The sequence below is a fragment of the Lepus europaeus genome, chromosome 2 (assembly GCF_033115175.1).
Source record: "Lepus europaeus isolate LE1 chromosome 2, mLepTim1.pri, whole genome shotgun sequence".
In the NCBI taxonomy this organism is placed as follows: domain Eukaryota; kingdom Metazoa; phylum Chordata; class Mammalia; order Lagomorpha; family Leporidae; genus Lepus; species Lepus europaeus.
In genome coordinates, this window is record NC_084828.1 from 163,681,081 (window position 1) to 163,700,939 (window position 19,859).

General features: G+C 42.8%; 1 protein-coding gene across 5 annotated transcripts in view; it reads right to left on the bottom strand.

The window, feature by feature from the left end:
• NEK10 (NIMA related kinase 10) overlaps nt 1-19,859 on the bottom strand; it is a 368,558-nt gene that overhangs the window by 313,388 nt on the left and 35,311 nt on the right. For 4 of the 5 annotated variants that reach the window (XM_062179356.1, XM_062179349.1, XM_062179342.1 and 1 more), the window contains 3 exons: nt 10,235-10,319; nt 2,022-2,063; nt 246-324 (listed from right to left, as the gene is read on the bottom strand). In XM_062179356.1, coding sequence (XP_062035340.1) covers nt 246-324; nt 2,022-2,063; nt 10,235-10,319 — 206 coding nt within the window. Of the gene's footprint in view, nt 1-245; nt 325-2,021; nt 2,064-10,234; nt 10,320-16,937; nt 16,976-19,859 lie in introns of those variants that run through there. The other variant, XM_062179372.1, reaches the window with a different exon arrangement.

A 19,859-nucleotide genomic window follows, 5' to 3' on the forward strand; every position in this document is an offset into this window, starting at 1 on the left:
TAAACTGGAAGCCTTTCTTTTCATGAGACAAATGTGCTTTTCCAGGTACGAGTCGTTAAGTTACAAGCTTTTCTTCCGGATATTTCTTGCCACTGGCTATGACAGTTGGCAGGGGCTCCCATCACCCCAAATGTGTAGGAGAGCAATTCCAAATACTCTAAGTTTATTTTCCTCTGCTGCAGACACCACACTGCATATTCTAGAAAGGTCACAAAGCCGGCCTTGCCTCCGACGACAGCACTTACACGTCATGTTGACCAGCTTATCCACGCTGTGCTGCTCTTCTCCGTAGCCCAGGTACTCGTTGGCCGCGATCTCCATGTACTGCCGGAAGGACCACACCAACAAGCGGGTCAGAAAGGGTGGACGCCAACGGCAAACAAGGTACAAGACTTGCAGTTTCTAAAAGGAACTCTAGGTGGCGAAACAGATTCACCAAATAATAGCGCTCCTTCTGGCCCAGTCTGACTCAAGTAAGGAAAGTGGTTGCTTTCCTGGACTCTTTACCCTCCCTTCCATGCCCTGAAGTTGACGAAGAGACCTCCTAAGGACAGCATAAAATCCCAAAAGTCCAAAAATGACAAGTCTGCAAAGTAACTTAACATCCAAGAATGAGATACAGGATATAGGGTACACAGAATTTAAACTCTTCAGTGTGACTTTGAGTATCATTTTTACAACACACTGCATATATTTTATTGATCTTATGTTCTACAATATCCTAAGCTATATCTAGCCAGCATGCATTCAGACACAAATAATCAAAATGAAAGGGGCATGGGTGGTCTGATAATTTCTCACTGTAAGTAACTGACTATAAGAAACAAGCTCAGAGAAACACACATAATCTCTGACACTATAATAGAATTCAAAGTGGATAAGCATGGGGTTGTCATTGTGGGGTAGCAGGTTAAGCAGACAGATGCTTGTGATGCTGGCAACCCATAGGGAGCTGGTTCATGTGCTGACTGCCTCACTTCCAATCTAGCTCCCTGCTAACAGCCTGGGAAAACAGCAGAAGATGGCACAAATGCTTGGGCCCCTACACCAGAGGAAGCTCCTGGCTGCTGGCTTCAGCCTGGCCCAGCCTTGGCTGATATGGCCATCAGAGGAATGAACCAGCGGATAGAAGCCCTCTCTCTGTCTCTGCCTCTTTCGCTATAGTTCTATTTGCAAATAAATAAACAAATCATTTTTAAAAAATAATAAAATGGACAAGAAGATCCTTTACAGCATAGTCTTGTGAATTGATGCTACATTGAAATGAAGTAAAAATCTATTAAATTAAAATTAAGTCTTAAAAACAAAAATTAAACATAACTCAACTTCCCAAGAATGAGGATATAATAAAATATCCTTAATGTTACATTTCCATTAAAGTTAACTTCCATTAATAATTCAGTATGAATTTGTAGATCTGCAAGGTTATTATGAAAATCTTTCTTCCCACACACATTACAGGCTCTAGGAGACAGGGCTATTCCAATTGAATGACATGCTCAGAAATTCTGTTATTGTATTAAGCCCAAGCCTTTGAGTTGCCCAACAAATATTTTCACCCACTTACTCATCCCCAGTAGTCACCAAAGCAGAAAAATAAACCAAGTCAAAATCATTTCTTCCTTTGTCGTTGATGAGCACAGTCATTCTTTACTGTGTGTGAACCAAGTTTTAAACATCTTTGCGATCAGCATTTTCTCCCCCGTATGATGTGTGTGATGCTGAGCACTTGAGTTTGCCCACCAATGCCTAGCCCTTGGCCCTGCTAACTAAAGACAGGCGAGCTCTTATAGCTCTTTTTCGTTTCAGCAGGCTGCGTAAGGAGAGACCAATTAGCCAGAACAAACGGGTGCCTCCCTGCTAGGAATGTCCTGCTTCATGGTCACATTTCTCAACCCTGCCTGCTCCTCCCCAGTGGGAAGAACAGCAGGAAGCCACCATTTGTCACGTATCTGCTGGATCCCCATCCAGAGCATGGCACAAAGGGAAAGGGCGAGAGCAGCCACACCATAGCGCCTTACCTGAGCTAGGTTCTCCGTGCCGCCCAAGCTGTGGAGGATTTCCTGAAAAGTCGAAAGCCACAGGACACGTATCAGGGATGAGGGTGGAGGGGAGCCGTATTTCACACACCACTGCTTTACTAGATCAGAAATGTGTAACCATTGACTAAACGTCCATGACCTAACATGAATGTGGGACACAGAATATTTTCCTTTCTTACTGCATTTCAGATACACTGCTAACTCACACAGAAGTCTGGTTGACATTAAGAGAAGGAATCTGTGCACAGAACTGCAGCCTGCCTCCCCATTCTTTTATGTCCTCATACAGTGTCAGAGTTGGCAAGTGCTGTTAGACACCCTTTTCATTCAACCTTCTCCTGCTACATGAAGAAAATTAAAGCCCAGAAGGGCAAACCATTCTGCCTTACTGACAGCACCCAAGTAAGTGTAGCATCACCAGACCCCCAGAAGCTTCCCCTGGGTCTTTGGCTGGTGTGGTTTTCAGACCAGCAGCAGAGGCAAAAGCTCCTGGGACCTTAATAGAAACACAGAGACCCACACCCCAGACGCATTCCATCACAGCCCTAGGACATTTTCATGAACTCTTTGTTTTAAGAAGCATGGCCTTAGTAGGCTATTGGGCTTCTTTTAAAATCATTAGGCTAGTTGTCTTATTAAACCTGCACTCTAAACAAATGTAAGCATAATCTTAACACAGTGTCTCCTGGCACAGGACTTTACATTCCATTCCAATAAGTATACATTTCATTGCACTCCTGAAGCTGCCCTGAAAATGATAATGAGGGAAGGGGGAACAGGTTACAGTTGTGAAAGGGACTGGCATGGAACCAACTCTACAAACAGTAAGTGCTCTTAGGTTATCCTCACCGGCATAGACCAGCAGGCAAATGTGTGCTCAGGTGGCCCTAACTTGCTTAATTAAAACTGCATTGTCATTTCTCTCCTGACTGAACATTCACATAAGGAAGTTATTTGGTATATAAACATTAGCCAGCATTCCTGTTCTCAGAAAGCCACAAAGATGAGAACACAAGTGTGAGAGAGAACAATGTGATCATAATATGAAGCTGACAGAGGCAGGCAGGGCGAAAGGCACAAGATCTCAAAGTTCCCTTACACTGTGTGAAGTGACTTTGGAAACACCGATGCAGTCATTAATTAAGTATGAATTAAGTATGAAGAAACATTAATACATGATTAAAAATAACTCTGGGCCAGGATTGTGATGCAGCAGGTTAAGATGGCACTTGTAATGCTGTCATGCCATATGGGAGCACAGGTTCAATTCTCAGCTGCTCCACTTTCAACCTAGCTCCCTGCTAATGCTCCTGGGAAGGCAGTGGAAGATGACCAGTGCTTGGGCCCCTGCCACCCACATGGGAGACCCAGATGGAATTCCAGACTCCTGGCTGTTGCAGTCATGTAGCAAGTGAACCAACTGATGAAAGAACTCTTTCTATCTGTCTCTCCTTCCCTTCCTCCTCCCCTCTCTCTATCTGTTGCTCTGCCTTTCAAATAAATAAATCTTTTTTAATGATATACAAAATAATCCTATGGCCACTTATTAATTTGAAACCTCATCAATGTTGTTCACTCTAGAAGAGCTATGGTTAAGAAGATACAAATATTGTATGCATTATTCCTAGTTAGGGTAGGATGTTTTATACATAAAAAATAACATTTAAAACCACTTCTATTTGGATTTTTTTTTTAATTTCTGATAGGTAAAAGCTCTGACTAGGCTCTGAAGAGTACACAAATACGTGAATGATAGGGGCCTGCTTCAAGTTTTAGGCAAGTAGAGACACAAATAAATAAAATTCAAGAAAGACTAAATAAGCATTACAAAAAAAGTTTTGAATTAATTACTAGGGTGGCCCAGAGCAGAGACATATCATTTCCTGTTGAGAGGACAGAGGAAAACTTTTAATGATGGTAGTCTCTGAATGGGGACAGGCAGGATAGATATAGATTTTCTGAGTTGAGATGAGAGGAGAGGGGGAAACAAAGATTGCAAGCAAAGAGAATAGGAGGCCCGAGGGTGCATAGGAGTTTTGTAGAAAAGACAGCAAGATGTTCTGTAGCTGAGCAGAGCAAGCCCACAACCCAAGAAGGGCATTACTGGGGCAACAGGATCACACTGTTACACAACCCACAACCTGGACATGAGCCTGCCTTGAACTTTTTATCGCAGACCATGGGACCCAGCAAAAATGTGTAAGCAAGGACCTTCCCCAAGCCTTGAAGTGAACTAGAGAGGGAAAGTGTCAGCAGGGAGCCCCCTTGGGAGTCACTAGCAGTGGGACTAAAAATGGTGAGACAGGCAGGTCTCTGAGTAGATATATCAACTAAAGATGGCTGGGGAAAGAAGGAGTGTGGATGACCAGGGAAGATGACCTGACTCAGAAATGCAGGAAAGCAGAGGAAAACAGCTCCATGTTGGACATGCTGGTGGGACAACCAAGCAAGAGGTATGTAGGCCAAGGAAAACAAGTTTGAGAGCCAAAGATTGGAATCTGAAGTCATCCACATGAAGGAGATGCGTATTTCAGGCTTGGGAATGGGAGAACACCAAAGGAGAGAAAGATGTTCAAATGGTTGGCCACAGCCACGGTTACTCTTAAATGCTTACCATAACAAGAAATGTATGTATGTGATAATATTAACAAATTGGGACTAAGTCGGTGTTTCCAAAACTATGTCCTGGAAACAGATATTTCATTTTTATAGGAAACTAAATTATGTATTCTACAGAAGGGGGGGTGGGTAAGGAGGAGGGGGAGGAGGAAGAGAAGAAACCAGGAAAGAACTGTATGATCAAGTCAGGCTGGCCAATGCTGAGTAATGCAGAGTTCAGAAAAGTCTTCACCCCAGGGTTTCTAGGGCCTTTATTACACTGCTGCTAGGCTCTCTGTCTCCAAGGGGAGAAGTAGCACTTGACTTTATTCCTAGACACCATTGCCCAGGGCACACTTCCTGTCACAGGATACCAATCACTCCTGTGGAACACAGTTTGGAAGTGTGGTTATAAAATATAGAAAGGATGACGATGCTTTCCCACCCCTAGAGAACTTTGTTGTTGTGTGTATAGAGAACTGAAGCTTCATTTGTGAAATAAACAACGCCCTCTCCCCCATGCTCCAGTGGAGAGTGAAGAAAGGCCAGGAGCGTGCTCAGAGACCCATAGCCTTCCTTGTGTTGCAATGGATGAAACCAATGGAGTTGCACTAGCCCAAGAGTGTAAACTGGAGAAAACCATGACTACAAGGAATGCATACACCTGGGCTTAACAATGTTTGTTACTGATCTGAAAAGCAAATACAAATGATTAAATTACAACAGTGCTTCCTGGGTGCCCTTTCAGAACCCAGGATCTTCCCTTGGTCACCTAGTGACTCAACCTGAATAGCACCTTTGCTCTGATTACTCCCTGGGTTTTTTCCTTTAAAAAAAATAGATCCAAGAATATAACACTGGTTAAAAAAAAACCTGTGATTTTAAAATGGAGTGTATTACGCAATATGAGTATTGTTAGTACCCCACTATTTTTAGCATAGCCGACAATGTCATTTGCCTTGAAGCACTCTCCTCATAGGCTCACTCTGTAACTGAATCAATGAATGCCCAACACTCCCGCATTAAGCCTTTGAGACTGAATCACCAATGTGAGCCCTGCACTCCTTTGTTCAAACACTACTCATCCCCTGGGCGTGATTACAATGCCCTTTGGTGCATGGGCCTTTATTTATTTTTCCAAGCGTAATATTAACTACACTTCTAAAAGGCTTGGTGTACTAGATTTGTAGGGGCTGAGTAAAGCGAAATATAAAAAACGTTTCTACCTTGGAGTCTGAAGGAAAGATGCAGCCATTAAGAGGATTGGAAGCTGATTCTGAAGATTCAAGTATGAAAGGAAGAACTGAAGATCCCTGTTTCCATTTTTTATAAAGATTCATTTATTTATTTGAAAGGCAGAGTTACAGGGAGAGAGACAGACACACACACACACACACAGAGGGAGAGGGAGAGAGAGAGAGAGAGAGAGAGAGAATCTCTTCCAATCTTCCATCCACTGGTTTACTCTCAAAATGTCCACAACAGCCAGAGCTAGGCTGATCGGAAGCCAGGAGCTTCCTCTGAGTCTCCCACATAGGCACAGGAGCCCAAATACCTGGGCCATCCTCTGCTGCCCTCCCAGGCACTCCAGCAGTGAGCTGGATAGGAAGTAGAGCAGTGAGGACTCAAAGCAGCACCCATATGGGATGCCGGCACCACAGACAGCGGCTTTACCCACTACGCCACGGCACCAGCCCCAGAGAGCCCCGTTTTAAAGTTACTGATTGTTTCGTGCTATAGTAGTGATTTCCAAACTTTTGGGTATCAGAATCCCTTCACATTACTAAAAAATCCCAAAGAACCCCAAAAAGCAATGTGCTATACCTTCTGCAGAAGGACTACAAGTACACATTTATCTTTCTCCTGCTTGGGACTCCAACTACACTTGAACTCTCAGTATGGGGGCCGTTGCTGTGGCATAGAATGCTAAGCCTCCACCAGCAGCACCACCAGCATCCCATATCAGTACCAGTTCGAGTCCCAGTTGCTCCATTTATGATACACCTCTCTGCTAATGTGCCTAGAAAAGCAGAGAAAAGTGGCCCAAGTACTTGGGCCCCTACAACCAAGTAGGAGACCTGGAAGAAGCCCTTGGCTCCTAGCTTCGGCCTGGCCCAGCCCTGGCCTTGCGGCCATTTGGGGAGTGAGCAAATGGATAGAAGACTCTCTCTCTCTCTCTCTCCTTCTTTCTCTGTAGCTCTGGTTTTCAACTAAATAAATCTTTAAAAAAAAAATCTATCCTCTTTAAAAAAAAAAAGGAAAGAAATCTCAATGTCTTAATTCTGAAAAACTCTAAGCAATTATTATCTTTAAAATAGTTTCTCTGGGTGGGTGCTGTGGTGCAGCAAGTTAAGCTGCCTCTTGGCATGCCCAGAATCTGTACAACTGCCTGGTTCAAGTCCTGATTCCTCCTCACATCTGATCCAGTGTCCTGCTAACGCACCTTGGAGGCAGTAAATGACGACTCCAATGTCAATCACACTGGAGACCCAGATGGAGTTTCTAGGTCCTGGCTCTGGTCTGATCTAGCCTTAGTTATCTTGGGCATTTCGGGAGTGAACCCGCAGATTGAAGATTTCTCTCTCTCTCTCTTTGTTTCTCTGTAACTCTGGCTTTCAAATAAATGAAATCTGTTTTTAAATGTTTATCAAAAAAAAGTTTCTCTATCATTCCTTCTTTTCTTGCTGGAAAGTCCATTAAACCCATGTCTGCTAGCAAGCCAAACCCCCCGTCTGCAACCTCTTAGTCAGGGAAAGAGGACTGACGCATGGTACACTGGACTATTTAAATGGCTCCCAGAGGAAACCCATACTTAACCCATACATAGGATTCAATGTGCAACTTATGCAGTACCTCAGTCCTGATAGGAGATTCAGAAGACATAACCTGACCTTTCAAGACACATAGCAGTTAGGGAGGGAATTGGCACAGAAGTTAAGTCACTGCTTGGGATGCCAGTATCCCATATCACTTCTGGTCCAGCTTCCTGTGTTGTGTACCCTTAGAGGCAGCAGATGATGGCTCAAGTGATTGGATCCACGCCACCCACATGGCAAACTTGGAAGGAGTTCCAGGCTCCTGCATTTGGCCTGGTCCAGCCCTGGCTGTGTGGGTACTTGGGAATGGACGGTCTCTCTCTCTCTCTGCCTCTCTGCTTTTCAAGCAAAATGGAAAATATTTATTTCAATGAAAATTTTGAAAAAATAAATACAGCAATTACAGGGCCAAGAAAAGAACATTTTTATGATAAGGGGAAAGGAAGGGATTGTGTGGATGAGTGAACCTTGGTAAGGGGGAGGAATATACTCTTGAGATAAGAAGAAAGGAAAGTTGCACGACAATCCAAATAGCTCAAACAACAAAGAAAGCAAGAGAGCTCTCCCAGGGATGGCCTTAGCCTCTCCTGTAAAACTGATGGTGACGCGATTTGATAAGAATGGTAGAGCAGGAGGGGGTTGGGTGTGAGAGACGGAGTTGGGCTGGAACAGTTGCTGTGAACACTGCAACACTGAGCAGAGAGCAAGACAATGGCAAGGCCTGCTGAGAGTCAGCAGCACTTTGTAGAAAATCCCAGAATAGTCTTGTGACTTTGGCCAATTCTTGGCAACTCCAGATGTTAACCGACTGTCTGAGCTCATGCTCTTATATGAGCAAAGAGTACTGGAGAGGAGAGACTGAGAGAATCTCTCTTTGTGCAAACATTAGCCATAAAAGGGATATTCATCCAATATGTGTCCTGGTCACAAAATCTCATAAACAAAATGGTTACTGAATTCCTTCCCTTATAGAGCAGTGCAATCAAACTTATTCTAATCCATCAAGGACTAGGTAAAAAAGACAATACTGTAGAGGTGAGATCAGTAGAGTATGACTCCATTGTCATTAATTTTCCTAACATGTAGAACATCTGTAAGGCAAATATTTTGCTACCTTCTACAAGTTGGAAAGCTGGATTGTCCTCCCTGAAAACTCTTATGCACATAGTGTCTTCATCCAAACTGAGACACATTGGAGAATAAATAAGGGCACCACTAACAATTAAGTAGGAACAGGGGGCACACGCTGGGACAGACCCCAGAAACAAAAGGCCCGCCCTTGTTCTACAAAAGCAAGAGGCAGCTCATATTTACAAGGCCCACACAGCTCTGTCTGGTTGGATGTGGGGAATTTTCTATCCTCTAAACACAGAAAACTGCGAGCTCTCAGGACAGACAGCCAGTTGGAGGCTGCCCTGCTCCACACTTTCAAAAAGTTGTAGTTAGCTCCACTATAATGGCACAAAGTCAATTTAAAATACAGTTTAGAGGCAGATAGACATGAATCCCAGAAGACGCACACCAGAGCAGCCTCAGAAGCTGGTAGGTACCAAAACACTTCCAAGTGCCAACAGGGGAACAGGTAGTAACTGGGATAACGAACATTCTGACTTGAATGAGAATTCATCAATAAAGTTGAATCCAAAATAAAAGATCTGAATACATCAAAACTTCCTAGTAACTTATGAGGACAGAGCAGAAAATTAGATGCTTTCCAGGATTAAAAAAAAAAAAAAAATCTGTGAAAACTACAGAAGCATACATGAAAAGTAAGGACACTTCTTGGATATTTAATATCAGTCAGCAGAAACAATGATCAGTAAGCAATCCTCAGGCTTTGAGGGAATGGTTCTCAAACTGTGGTCCCCAACTGGCAGCATCAGCATCACCTAGGAACTTGATAAAAATGTGTGGTTTTTTAGTCTTGATCTCAAACCTACAGATTCAGAAACTATAAGGGCAAGGCTTTCAATAATCTTTAAGTACTCCAGGTGTTTCCGATGTGTAAGAAAGCTTAAGGATGGCTGCTCTATGCAATCAGCTATCTGTCCACCAACTGGGGCTAGAAGGAATAATTCCCTTGGGCAAGGTGAACTTTCCTTCAGAGTCTCAGAGCTGAAGCACTAAGTCCTCGCTACTCAGAGTGTGGGCTGTTGACCAGTGGCATCAGCAACCCCTCAGCTCATTGGAAATGCAGTCTTGGAACCAGGTTTAGAAGATACAGAAGCACAACCTGCATTTACAAGCATATTACAAGAGGCATGGATCTATAGGCAGCATATTCAACTAATTAGTGAGAAAAGGAAAAGATTCTTGACCTCAAGTTCCTCTTCAGAGACAAGTGGGAGGCCCCTTCTCAGCTCTCACTCAGTCTTGGACTGCAAATTGGGAAGGAGTTGGAGTCTGGAGCAGCTACTAAAGCTGCAGGCCCTGACTTACCTACTGGCTTCCATGGGAAGAAGCCCCCACTTGTCACTGCTGACATTGACCTAGAACATCCTTGATGGTGTGGCCCACTGACACTTCCAGGTAACAATGAAAATATACACCAAAAGTTTAATCTACTTAATCCCATAGGCTTTCCTGTAGAAATGTATAGACTTTGTTGTCCTCATTAAATAACTCCTTTCAAATGTTTTTAAATGGCATGTGAGATACTTTCTGAATTTGAAGCTATTTAGCTGTGTAGAGAAAAAATTAACATAGTCTACTTCAAAGAGGAGCCCACCAATGTTTTATTTCATCTTCATAGTAAGTAAAAAAAAATTGTCAACCAACCTGATAACATGGATCCCTCATTAGTAGCCTCAGACAGATTAACACTCTCAAAAAATGAATTGACGGGGCTCGGTTAACCCACTCTCTGAAAGAAGAAAATAGAAGAGAATGTGTTCATGTTTAAAAGCCCAGTGGAGCAATTCATAAATAATGCAAGATAATGGAAAGAGAATGGAGAACACATAAATGATTGCACACTTAGTTTATTTCAAGGTTTATTTGCAATGGGGACTATTTGGTACTTGAAAATTTGACCCATCTTAATTTGAAACACATACAAACCATCTTTACCACTAATAAACAGGAACCCAAAACTTACTTAGCTCATGGCACCCTAACCAATAATATTTCATACCACCCTAAACCAAAAGAAATAGCTCTAAATTCCAATAATTAGTTAGATCCAACTTAATAATGAATTATCCCCTAACAACTTAGTGTCCACTTGAAAAGGAACATATATACATCTAAAAGGAGAAGACTTTTATTTCTAAAATAACACAATGCCTTATTTATGCAGTGTGTATACCTGTGATGCTCACTAACTTCTTGAACCTAGGAATCAGAGCGCATACTACCTTTGCTGTTTCTTCTTCCCCTTGATTTTCACAGGGTGTTTGCTTTTGTCATGGCAACCACGGGGAACCTAGCTTCAGAAAGATATGCCATCACCTAAAGGAAGGTAGAGCTACCTGATGCTGAAAGTGTTAAATGCCATGAGAAGTTGGTGCTATGTCTGTGTTTCCCTTGGGAATTTAAAAGAGCCCATGGTGCCCTGGAAGTTTTCTGCATCCCCAGGGCTCTGTGCCGAGCAGCTCTGGAAGCACAATCCTTCCTTGGATCAGTTTCTCCAGATTCAAACCCTGAGATGAACATGGTAGATGCAAATGAATGATGAGGAACATGCTCTCAAGAGAGATCTACTTGAGTGCATAATTATTTTTATTATTTGCTTTTAGTTATTATTCATTTGAAAGGCAGAGAGATAAAGAAACAAAAAGAGAGAAATCTCCCAGTCTCTGGTTTACTTTCCAAATGCTCACAACTGCCAGGGCTGGACCAGGCCAAAACCATGAACTTAGAACTCAGTTTCAGTCTCCCGTGTAGGGGACAGGTACCCGGATACTTGAACCATCACCTTTTGCCTTCCAGATTATTCATTAGCAGGAAGCCAGAATTAAGAACAGGACTGGGTCTCAAACTCAGGCACTTTGTCATGTAGTGGGGAGGAAGGGGAAATCCAGGTGCTTCTAAAACTAAAGGTAGACTTCAACCAACCCCAGAGTTGCCAATCAGCCAGGATTACTCAAGGCTGGTAACCATCCTATGGTTCATCCTGACTCCATATTGTACATACCCTACATTGAGAAAAAGATGGAAAATATGAAGTATGTTTTGAATTAAAAACAACCATCTGAGTGGGTGCTGTAGTTCAGCAGTTTAAGCTGCCACTTGGGTAACCCACATTCCATATGGGAATGCCTGGTATAGAGACCTGCCTGTGCTTCCAACCCAGCTTCTTGCCAATGTACACCCTTTGGGGTAGCAGGTGATGGCTTAAGTACTTGAGTCCCTGCCACCCATATGGAAGACCCAGATGGAGTTCTTGACTCCTGGCTTCAGCCTGGCCCAGTCCTGGTTATTGCAGGCATTTGAGGAGTGAACCAGCAGATGAAAGATATCTCCTTATCCTCTCTTTCTCTCTCTCTCTCTCATCCTACCTAGTTATCCATCTCTCTACCTTTCAAATAAGTATCTATAAATTAACTTTAAAAACAATAATTTATGTGAACACTTATAAAAATCTGGCTATTCTAAGTTTAATCCTTATAAATGGGGAGAGGGCACATAGTAAAGAAAAGTTCACCTTTCAGGTGCTGGGATTGGTTAAAGATAGGGTGTTGCCCAAACAGTAATGCAAAGATGCAAATCCCAAATAACTGACAGAAATAGGAGCAAGCTGCAATACTGCTGGCAACCCGATGAGGCTGAACACCGATTACTTCTCACTCTTTAAGAGGAAAAGTCACAGAACATTCTGAGAGATGATTCACCCTACAGATATGTGTTCACTTGGTACTTTTCCTGTGAGCTATATACAGTCCTCATGAGGAAAGGTCATGACCTTTCCAAAATGTGTTCATAGTGAAATAAAAAGTTCTGTTTTCCTGTTTCCTATGCAAACATATATACATATACCCCAAAAAGAAAAGAAAAATTCCAAAATGAACTTCTTTTTTACTATCAAAAGAGTGTAAATAAATGGAGATTTCTAGAAAAGTCTTGGAGTTGCAAGTTCTATTCCAAGCAAATGGCATTTTTGGTTTTGTTTTGTGATTTTTGGGACTGAAGCCCAAAGCTATTAATATTTCTACGTGATTCTGGCTGTGCCGTCATAAATGTAAATAGAATTCGTGGTGTCTGAGTCCTCTGGCTTCTCCACTCAGTGTGCTGACCTCTGAAGACACAGTTGGTCCCTCCTTGGCTCCCAGCCCATAACCCCCAGCAAGGACATGGTGCATGGGGATGGAGCTGTGGTGTTCAAGGGGAAATGAGTGTGCTGTAAGATGATACACACATCTGTCTGCCAAGGGCTAGGAAGCTAGGAAGCACACAACTTAATGCAACCAGAGAATTACTGGGAAGTACAGAGCTAGACCATAAAGGCTGTCTTTATTCTACTGACACAGAAATTGCAGCCAAAGGAACTCAGTGTCTGGTCTCAGGCTGCACATAAGAATCAGAGCTGGGTGTCTGACTCTCAGTCCAGTGCTCCCTCCAACTCTCCCCTTCTGCCTGGGTCCTACACAAGTGTATGACTGGAGAGAAACAGACTCTTCAAATATGTATAACAGGGATAGAAGCACTGCAGAGAGTGGAGTGGGGGTCCTTTGACACAGCCCTGAAAAACTTGTCTATCTGCAAAGAGAGGGTTTCCCCAGAGGATATGTCTCAACACAGCAGCCTCATAGAAGCAAATGCGTGAGCAGGCAAATGTTTATCCCTCTAGTGACTGAACGCATGCCAGTGCCCTCGCTGCATGATTAACACATAGCAGTGGGATCAGCTGCCCCAGCCTTTGTCCAGGACCACTTGCCATTCTGCTGTCAGTAGAAAAGAGAAGGAGACATACTAGTGACATGGTATGTGGAAAGAGAAAGGGCAGGTGGAGTTTCAGCTGCGAGCACAGCACAAGAATGCAGTACGTGACATGAGAGCTCCACGAGAGCACCAGTCACGAGGCTGTCGGATCACCTTAGGGAACTGTGGCTACCACAAGTAGTGAGAGCCCCATGTGGGCTGGGAGGGATGGACTGGATCCATGCGCTCAGACAAACGGCAGCAGTTATCACCCTGTGCAGCATGCCTCTCTCCCTCTCACTTCCAATAAGCATCTCTCTCCATGTTGTAGTGATGCAAAAAAAAAAAAAAAAAAAAAAAAACACCACAAAGGACCTGCTACCTTTGACTCAATGTTTAAAAGTACAGGAATTCAAGCCTGTTTCAACCATCAGATTCTTAAGACAGTGTCAAAATTTTGTTTTGATAGTTGAGAAAGTAAAATTCACATAGAAATATGGATGCAAAACTTGAAAGGGTTGGACATTGGGTGCAGTGGTTAGGACACTGCCTGGCATGCCTGCATCCTCTGTAGGAGTACTTGGGTTTAAGTACTGACTGGGAGGCAGCAGTGATGGCTCAAGCACTTGAGTCCCTGTCACCCACGTGGGAGACACAGACCGAGTTCTGGAATTCTGGATTCACCTGACCCACCTCTGACTACAGGAGGCATTTGGGAAATGAATCAGCAGATGGAAGATCTCTGTCTCCCTTTCTTTTTTTTTTTTTTGACAGGCAGAGTGGACAGTGAAAGAGAGACAGAGAGAAAGGTCTTCCTTTTTGCTGTTGGTTCACCCTCCAATGGCCGCTGCAGCCGGCGCATCGTGCCGATCCGAAGCCAGGAGCCAGGTGCTTCTCCTGCTCTCCCATGTGGGTGCAGGGCCCAAAGACTTGGGCCATCCTCCACTGCCTTCCCGGGCCATAGCAGAGAGTTGGCCTGGAAGAGGGGCAACCAGGATAGAATCTGGCGCCCCAACCGGGACTAGAACCCGGTGTGCCGGCGCCGCAAGGTGGAGAACTAGCTTGTTAAGCCATGGCGCCAGCCCCCTTTCAAATAAATAAAAATAAAAAATTTAATAAAGAAAAATTTAGAAGAAACAAGACTATGTGGCGAAATTCATCATAAATTATTATTTAAGGAATCATATGGGTCTTTCTTTTTCCTCTGTGTCCTCCACTAAACCTTGTATGGAATGTCACCCAACTGAACGTCTACCTATGAAATCATGATAGCCCCTAAATTCAGAAGGATATTTAGTAAAAGGATCTTCTTCAAGGTCTTTTTTTTATGTAATTGATGAAACTTCAGAACACTTTTAAATATTTACTCATCACCTGCTATTAGCCAAGCATTATCAGAAGCCCAGGAGCATAGCTGAGGAAGAAAGCATGTCACAACTCATGTTCTAAAGGGAGAAGACAATAGAGTTCATATTCCAAAGGAAAAGCACAATAATAAACACACAAAATAAAAATGGACACCAGTTGGGAATCAACAAAGAACAAAGGTTAAGGTTTTAATCAGTGCCACAGTGCTATCCCAGGAGAGTGAGAGGATTCTCTGATAAGATTAGCATCTGATGTTTTGGCCGGTGCCATGGCTCAATAGGCTAATCCTCCGCCTTGCGGCGCCGGCACACCGGGTTCTAGTCCCGGTCAGGGCACCGGATTCTGTCCTGGTTGCCCCTCTTCCAGGCCAGCTCTCTGCTGTGGCCAGGGAGTGCAGTGGAGGATGGCCCAAGTGCTTGGGCCCTGCACCCCATGGGAGACCAGGAGAAGCACCTGGCTCCTGCCATCGGATCAGCGCGGTGCACAGGCCACAGCGCGGCGGCCATTGGAGGGTGAACCAACGGCAAAAAGGAAGACCTTTCTCTCTGTCTCTCTCTCTCACTGTCCACTCTGTCTGTCAAAAAAAACAAAACAAAAAAAAAAACAAAACAATACAAAAGATTAGCATCTGAGGGGTGGGCATTGTGGTGCAGTGAGTTGAGCTGCTGTTTGAAATGCCCACATCAAATATCAGAGTGCCTGGGTTCAAGTCCCACTTCTTCCAATCCAGCTCACTGCTAATGGACACCTGGGAAGCAGCAGATGATGGCTCAAGTACTTGGTTCTCTGCCACCCCCATGGGAGACCAGAATGGAGTTCCTGGTTCTTGGCTTCAGCCTGGCTCAGTTCCAGCTATTGCAGCCATTTGAGGGGTGAACCGGTGGATGGAAGATCTCTCCCTCCACCCCCACCATCTTTAAAATAAATAAAAATAAACCTTTAAAAAAATTAGCATCTGACTTTATTGAGGGAATGAGCCATATGGATGTCATGGTCACAGCAGCAGAATAGTTAAGCACATCATCCCCAAGTTAGGAGTCCCAGGTGTGTGCAAAGAATAGCGAGGAAGCCAGTGGTGCTACAGCAGGGCAAGAAAAAGAATGAGAGATGCTGAAGTCAGAAAGAAAGCAGGAGCTACAGCATTCAGGCACTAGTAGAATGCAAATAATACTTGTAGAATACAAATAGAGCCTTTGGTTTTTCATTTCGAGAAGCCACTGGAAGGCTTTAAACCAAGTATTGTCATGATATGACTGAGTTTTTGAAAGGATCCTTCTGCATGTTGTGTTGAGAAGAGTGTAGGGAGACAGACATTGAAAGTGGGGAGCTGAATGGCCTGGGAAAGCAGTGGAAGATGACCCAAGTCCTTGGGCCCCTGTACCCAAGTGGGAAACCTGGAAGCTCCTGGCTCCTGGCTTCAGATCTGCCCAGCTCTGGCCATTGCAGCCATTTGGTGTTAGAAGACCTCTCTCTTGCTCTCTCTCTTCTCTCTCTCTCTCTCTCTCTCTCTCTCTGCCTCTCTGTAACTCTGCCTTTCAAATAATAAATAAATAAATCTTAAAAAAAAAGAAGAAGAAGAAGAAGAAAGAAAGTAGATAGCTGAGTGAGTCTACTACAATGGTCCAAGTAAGAAATGGTGGCAGTTTGACAGCGATATGTACATAAAAAATTCTAAAGCTAAAATTTTGGCAATGGGATGAATTAAAAACTCACAAGTCCCGGGACTGGCATTGTAGTGCAGTGGATTAAGCTGCCACTTGTGATACTGGCATCCCATATGGGCTCTGGTTCGTGTTCCAGCTGCTCCTCTACCTACCCAGCTCCCTGCTAATGTGCCTGGGAAGGCAGCAGAAGATGGCCCAAGTGCTTGGGGTCTTGCAACCAAGGTGGGAAAATCTCCTGTCTCCTGGCTTCAGCCTGCCCCATCCCTAGCTATTGTAGCATTTGGGGAGTGAATCAGCGAGTGGAAGATCTCTCTCTGTGTCTCCCTCTCTCTTTGTAACTCTACCTTTAAATAAATAAATAAATAATCACAAGTCCTAATGTAGACATATTAATTTTGAGATACCCAAAGAAAGAAGAGTCTGGGAAACAGAAGATGGATTTACAGCAAAGAACAGTGTACCTATAAGCCCCAGTCTCTGCAGGAAAAGCTGCTAGGGGAGTCTGGGGATGGTGGGCTTTCATAGGAGTACTAGGACTGGTTGACTTTTAGCTATAAAAATGTGGTTCCTGAAATGTTACCATCACTTACTCTCTGGTTCTCAAAGGTTCGTGCACTGATGAGAAACTGTCATTTATCAACATGGTCAGGTTTAAAACTGGTTCTGGTGGATATTTGTGGCCCAAGACCGATCTGCTATTTCCTGGGAAGGTAAAAATGTTTTAATTTCATGCCTATTAGACATCAATTGAATAAGTTTCCACAAAGCAGTAGCAAGTATCAGTAAGGAGAGAATTTGAAAGCTAAAGTAACACTTTTCCCTGGACAAAACTGAAAACAAATCTTAATCTGGTCAGTAAAGAAGCAAGAAATTAGAAAATGTTAGAAGAAAAGAGAACCAGTCAAGATTTGACCTCAGCACCTTATACTTCAGTGCCTTAGCTCCTATATCAACCAGGTGAAACTGAACTAGATTTTCTTCAGAGACAATTCCACTTCTACAATTTCATGATTTTTTTGCACGTGTGTGTGTGTGTGTGTGTTTTGTATGAATTTTTCAGTGTGGAATAAATCCTAAATAATACCTCATGAGAAATAAAAACATATACCAAATATTCAGTCAAAGCAAGGTGATCAGAAGTAGAGGAATCATCATTTGCTTGAGGATTATTTGAGTTCCTAGGTTCTTACAACTTATTTCCTTCATTTAAAGTTGTGAAATTGAGAGTAAAAGAGAGACAAAAAATACCCAGTCCTAAAAGATGCTCAATCAATGATCTAACTCTTTTGAAAATTCAACTCTAGGCAACAGGTGTATGGTGTAGAAGCTAAAAAAAAAAAACAAAAAAAAAAAAAAAAAAAAAACACCTCTTGAGACTCCTGTGTCTCATATCGGAATGCTGACCCTGAGAGGCAGCATATGATAGCTCAAGTATTTGGGTCCCTGCCAGCCACATGGGAGACCCAGATTGAGTTCCTGGGTCCTGGCTTTGGCCAGCTCAATTCTGGCTGCCGTGGGCATTTGGTGAGTAAACCAGCAAATGAGAGTTCTCCCTCTCTACACCCCTACCACTATCTTATTCAAATAAACAAACACGTAGCTAAAAACGTTTGAAAAATTCTACTTTAAAGCAGAATACATTTTCATATTTGCATAAGTCCATCAAATAAGGTAAAAGCATAGAAGTTAAAAATATTAGAAGGGAATATAGTTAAGGTTAACATAGCTATTTATAAGGACAATATTAAGGGCAATTTTTCATTTTTTATATTTTTCCAAATTTTTCACATTTTACAAATAATTTAATACAAAGAAATTCTAAATGAAAAACCTCAGACTCAGTGTTCTCCAATAAAACCAATATCAATGACTTGAGGTGAGGATAAAAAATCCAGGATGTGTTGTCTAGGAGCTCACGGTATACCAGAGGAATAAAATAGCTCAGGGTTTTTAGGAGGAGAGAGGAAAGAAGAAGTGCACCACAGAGATGGGCCTTTTGATAAAAGGGAAATGTATTTCATTGTGACCTCAATGAGTTGAGGAGAAGCAGTGGACAAGATCAAGAGAAGAGGCTGAGAAGCAACAAGATCTCAAAGAACTTTTGTGAACCACTTGGGAACTGGCCGATAGAAGATGTTTAGGTACACAAACACAACCCTGAGACTTTGGGGGCCTTACTGAAACTTCATCTGCATCTAGTTTATGGTAATTACTGGAGGCTCTCCCTTTAGGGAGGTTCTGCACTATCTAACAGACTTTACCAAGGGGACTAGGCCTCTCCTTTCCTAGGAAACCTTCAAAGGTACCTGCTGGCCTCTCCGATGAGATCAAATCACCGAAAAAGCATCTCTTCGTAAGCTTCCTGATTCTCAAGAATTGGTTCAAAACACCAAAGACATTCTTCCCACATCCCAACTTCTGATCTTCCCATCTCACCTCCCTCTGCGACGGTGTCTGGACAGCCAGCACTGAGGACCAGGTGGAGCTCAAAAGGAAAACAGCCACTTACATCATGGTCAGGAGTGGGCAGGGACATTGGCAGTCTGGTAAACATACCAGTCGTCTTGGTTCGAAGTTTCTAGGAAGTTCCCAGAGCACTTTTTGTAGCAATTTCGAAGAAGCTGTGATGGCTTGGCCAGATGTTGCTCTCTAGTTCAAGGAGTCCCCTCTTGTACATAGTGTAGACACATTCCTCATCTAGTCCCCCTAATAACTCATTTCCAAAATATTTCAAATCTGTAGCAGATATTTCAGGAAATTGGACACAGTAAGGATACTAACTTTTTCCTTTTCAGAAAAATGAATGAGTTTTTGGGCAAATAAGGTCACTCTAAATGGATCAGATGGGTCTCTAACTAAAAAGAGAGTAGCAGGGACTTGCTCACCTCTACAAAATTTATAGGCAAAGGCAATGGAAGAGAGATCCTGGGTGTTCTAGGACAACAGCACCAGAAAAAGGCCAGTAACCAAATCCACTTTAAAATAATACCAAATGTCATATTGAAGATGGGGGAAAAAGAAAACATTATCTTAAGTTATGAAACTAAGATGTATTTTTTCTTACATTTTACAATTGCAAATGTAAAATTTTACACTTCCCTAGAAACTAAAGCAAAGAATAAATTCTGCTGACACTTTTGGCATTTTTTTTATAAGAATCATAGCATTATTCAACCTCCTTTAATTCACTTTTGATTCTTGCAGGATGAAGAGGTGCATTTTTGTGAATATTTTAGGATTCATCATTTTTTCCCAGTAATTTCTTATCTTTGCTATTCAAAGCATACTCTTAAAGTCTCGTCTTGTCAACCTCCTGACTGACACTCTGTTATTCAGCTGCTAAGTTCCCTAATTCTGACAAAGCCTCATTTGTCAGCTCCTACCTGTACAGCATCATCACTTTTGATAACTTCATGAAATCTCATATCTTCAACCAGATTTGCAAATTCATTTCATAAGTAAATTGTACTGTATCATAGAATCTTCATATCAGTAAGGTATGACCCAAAAAA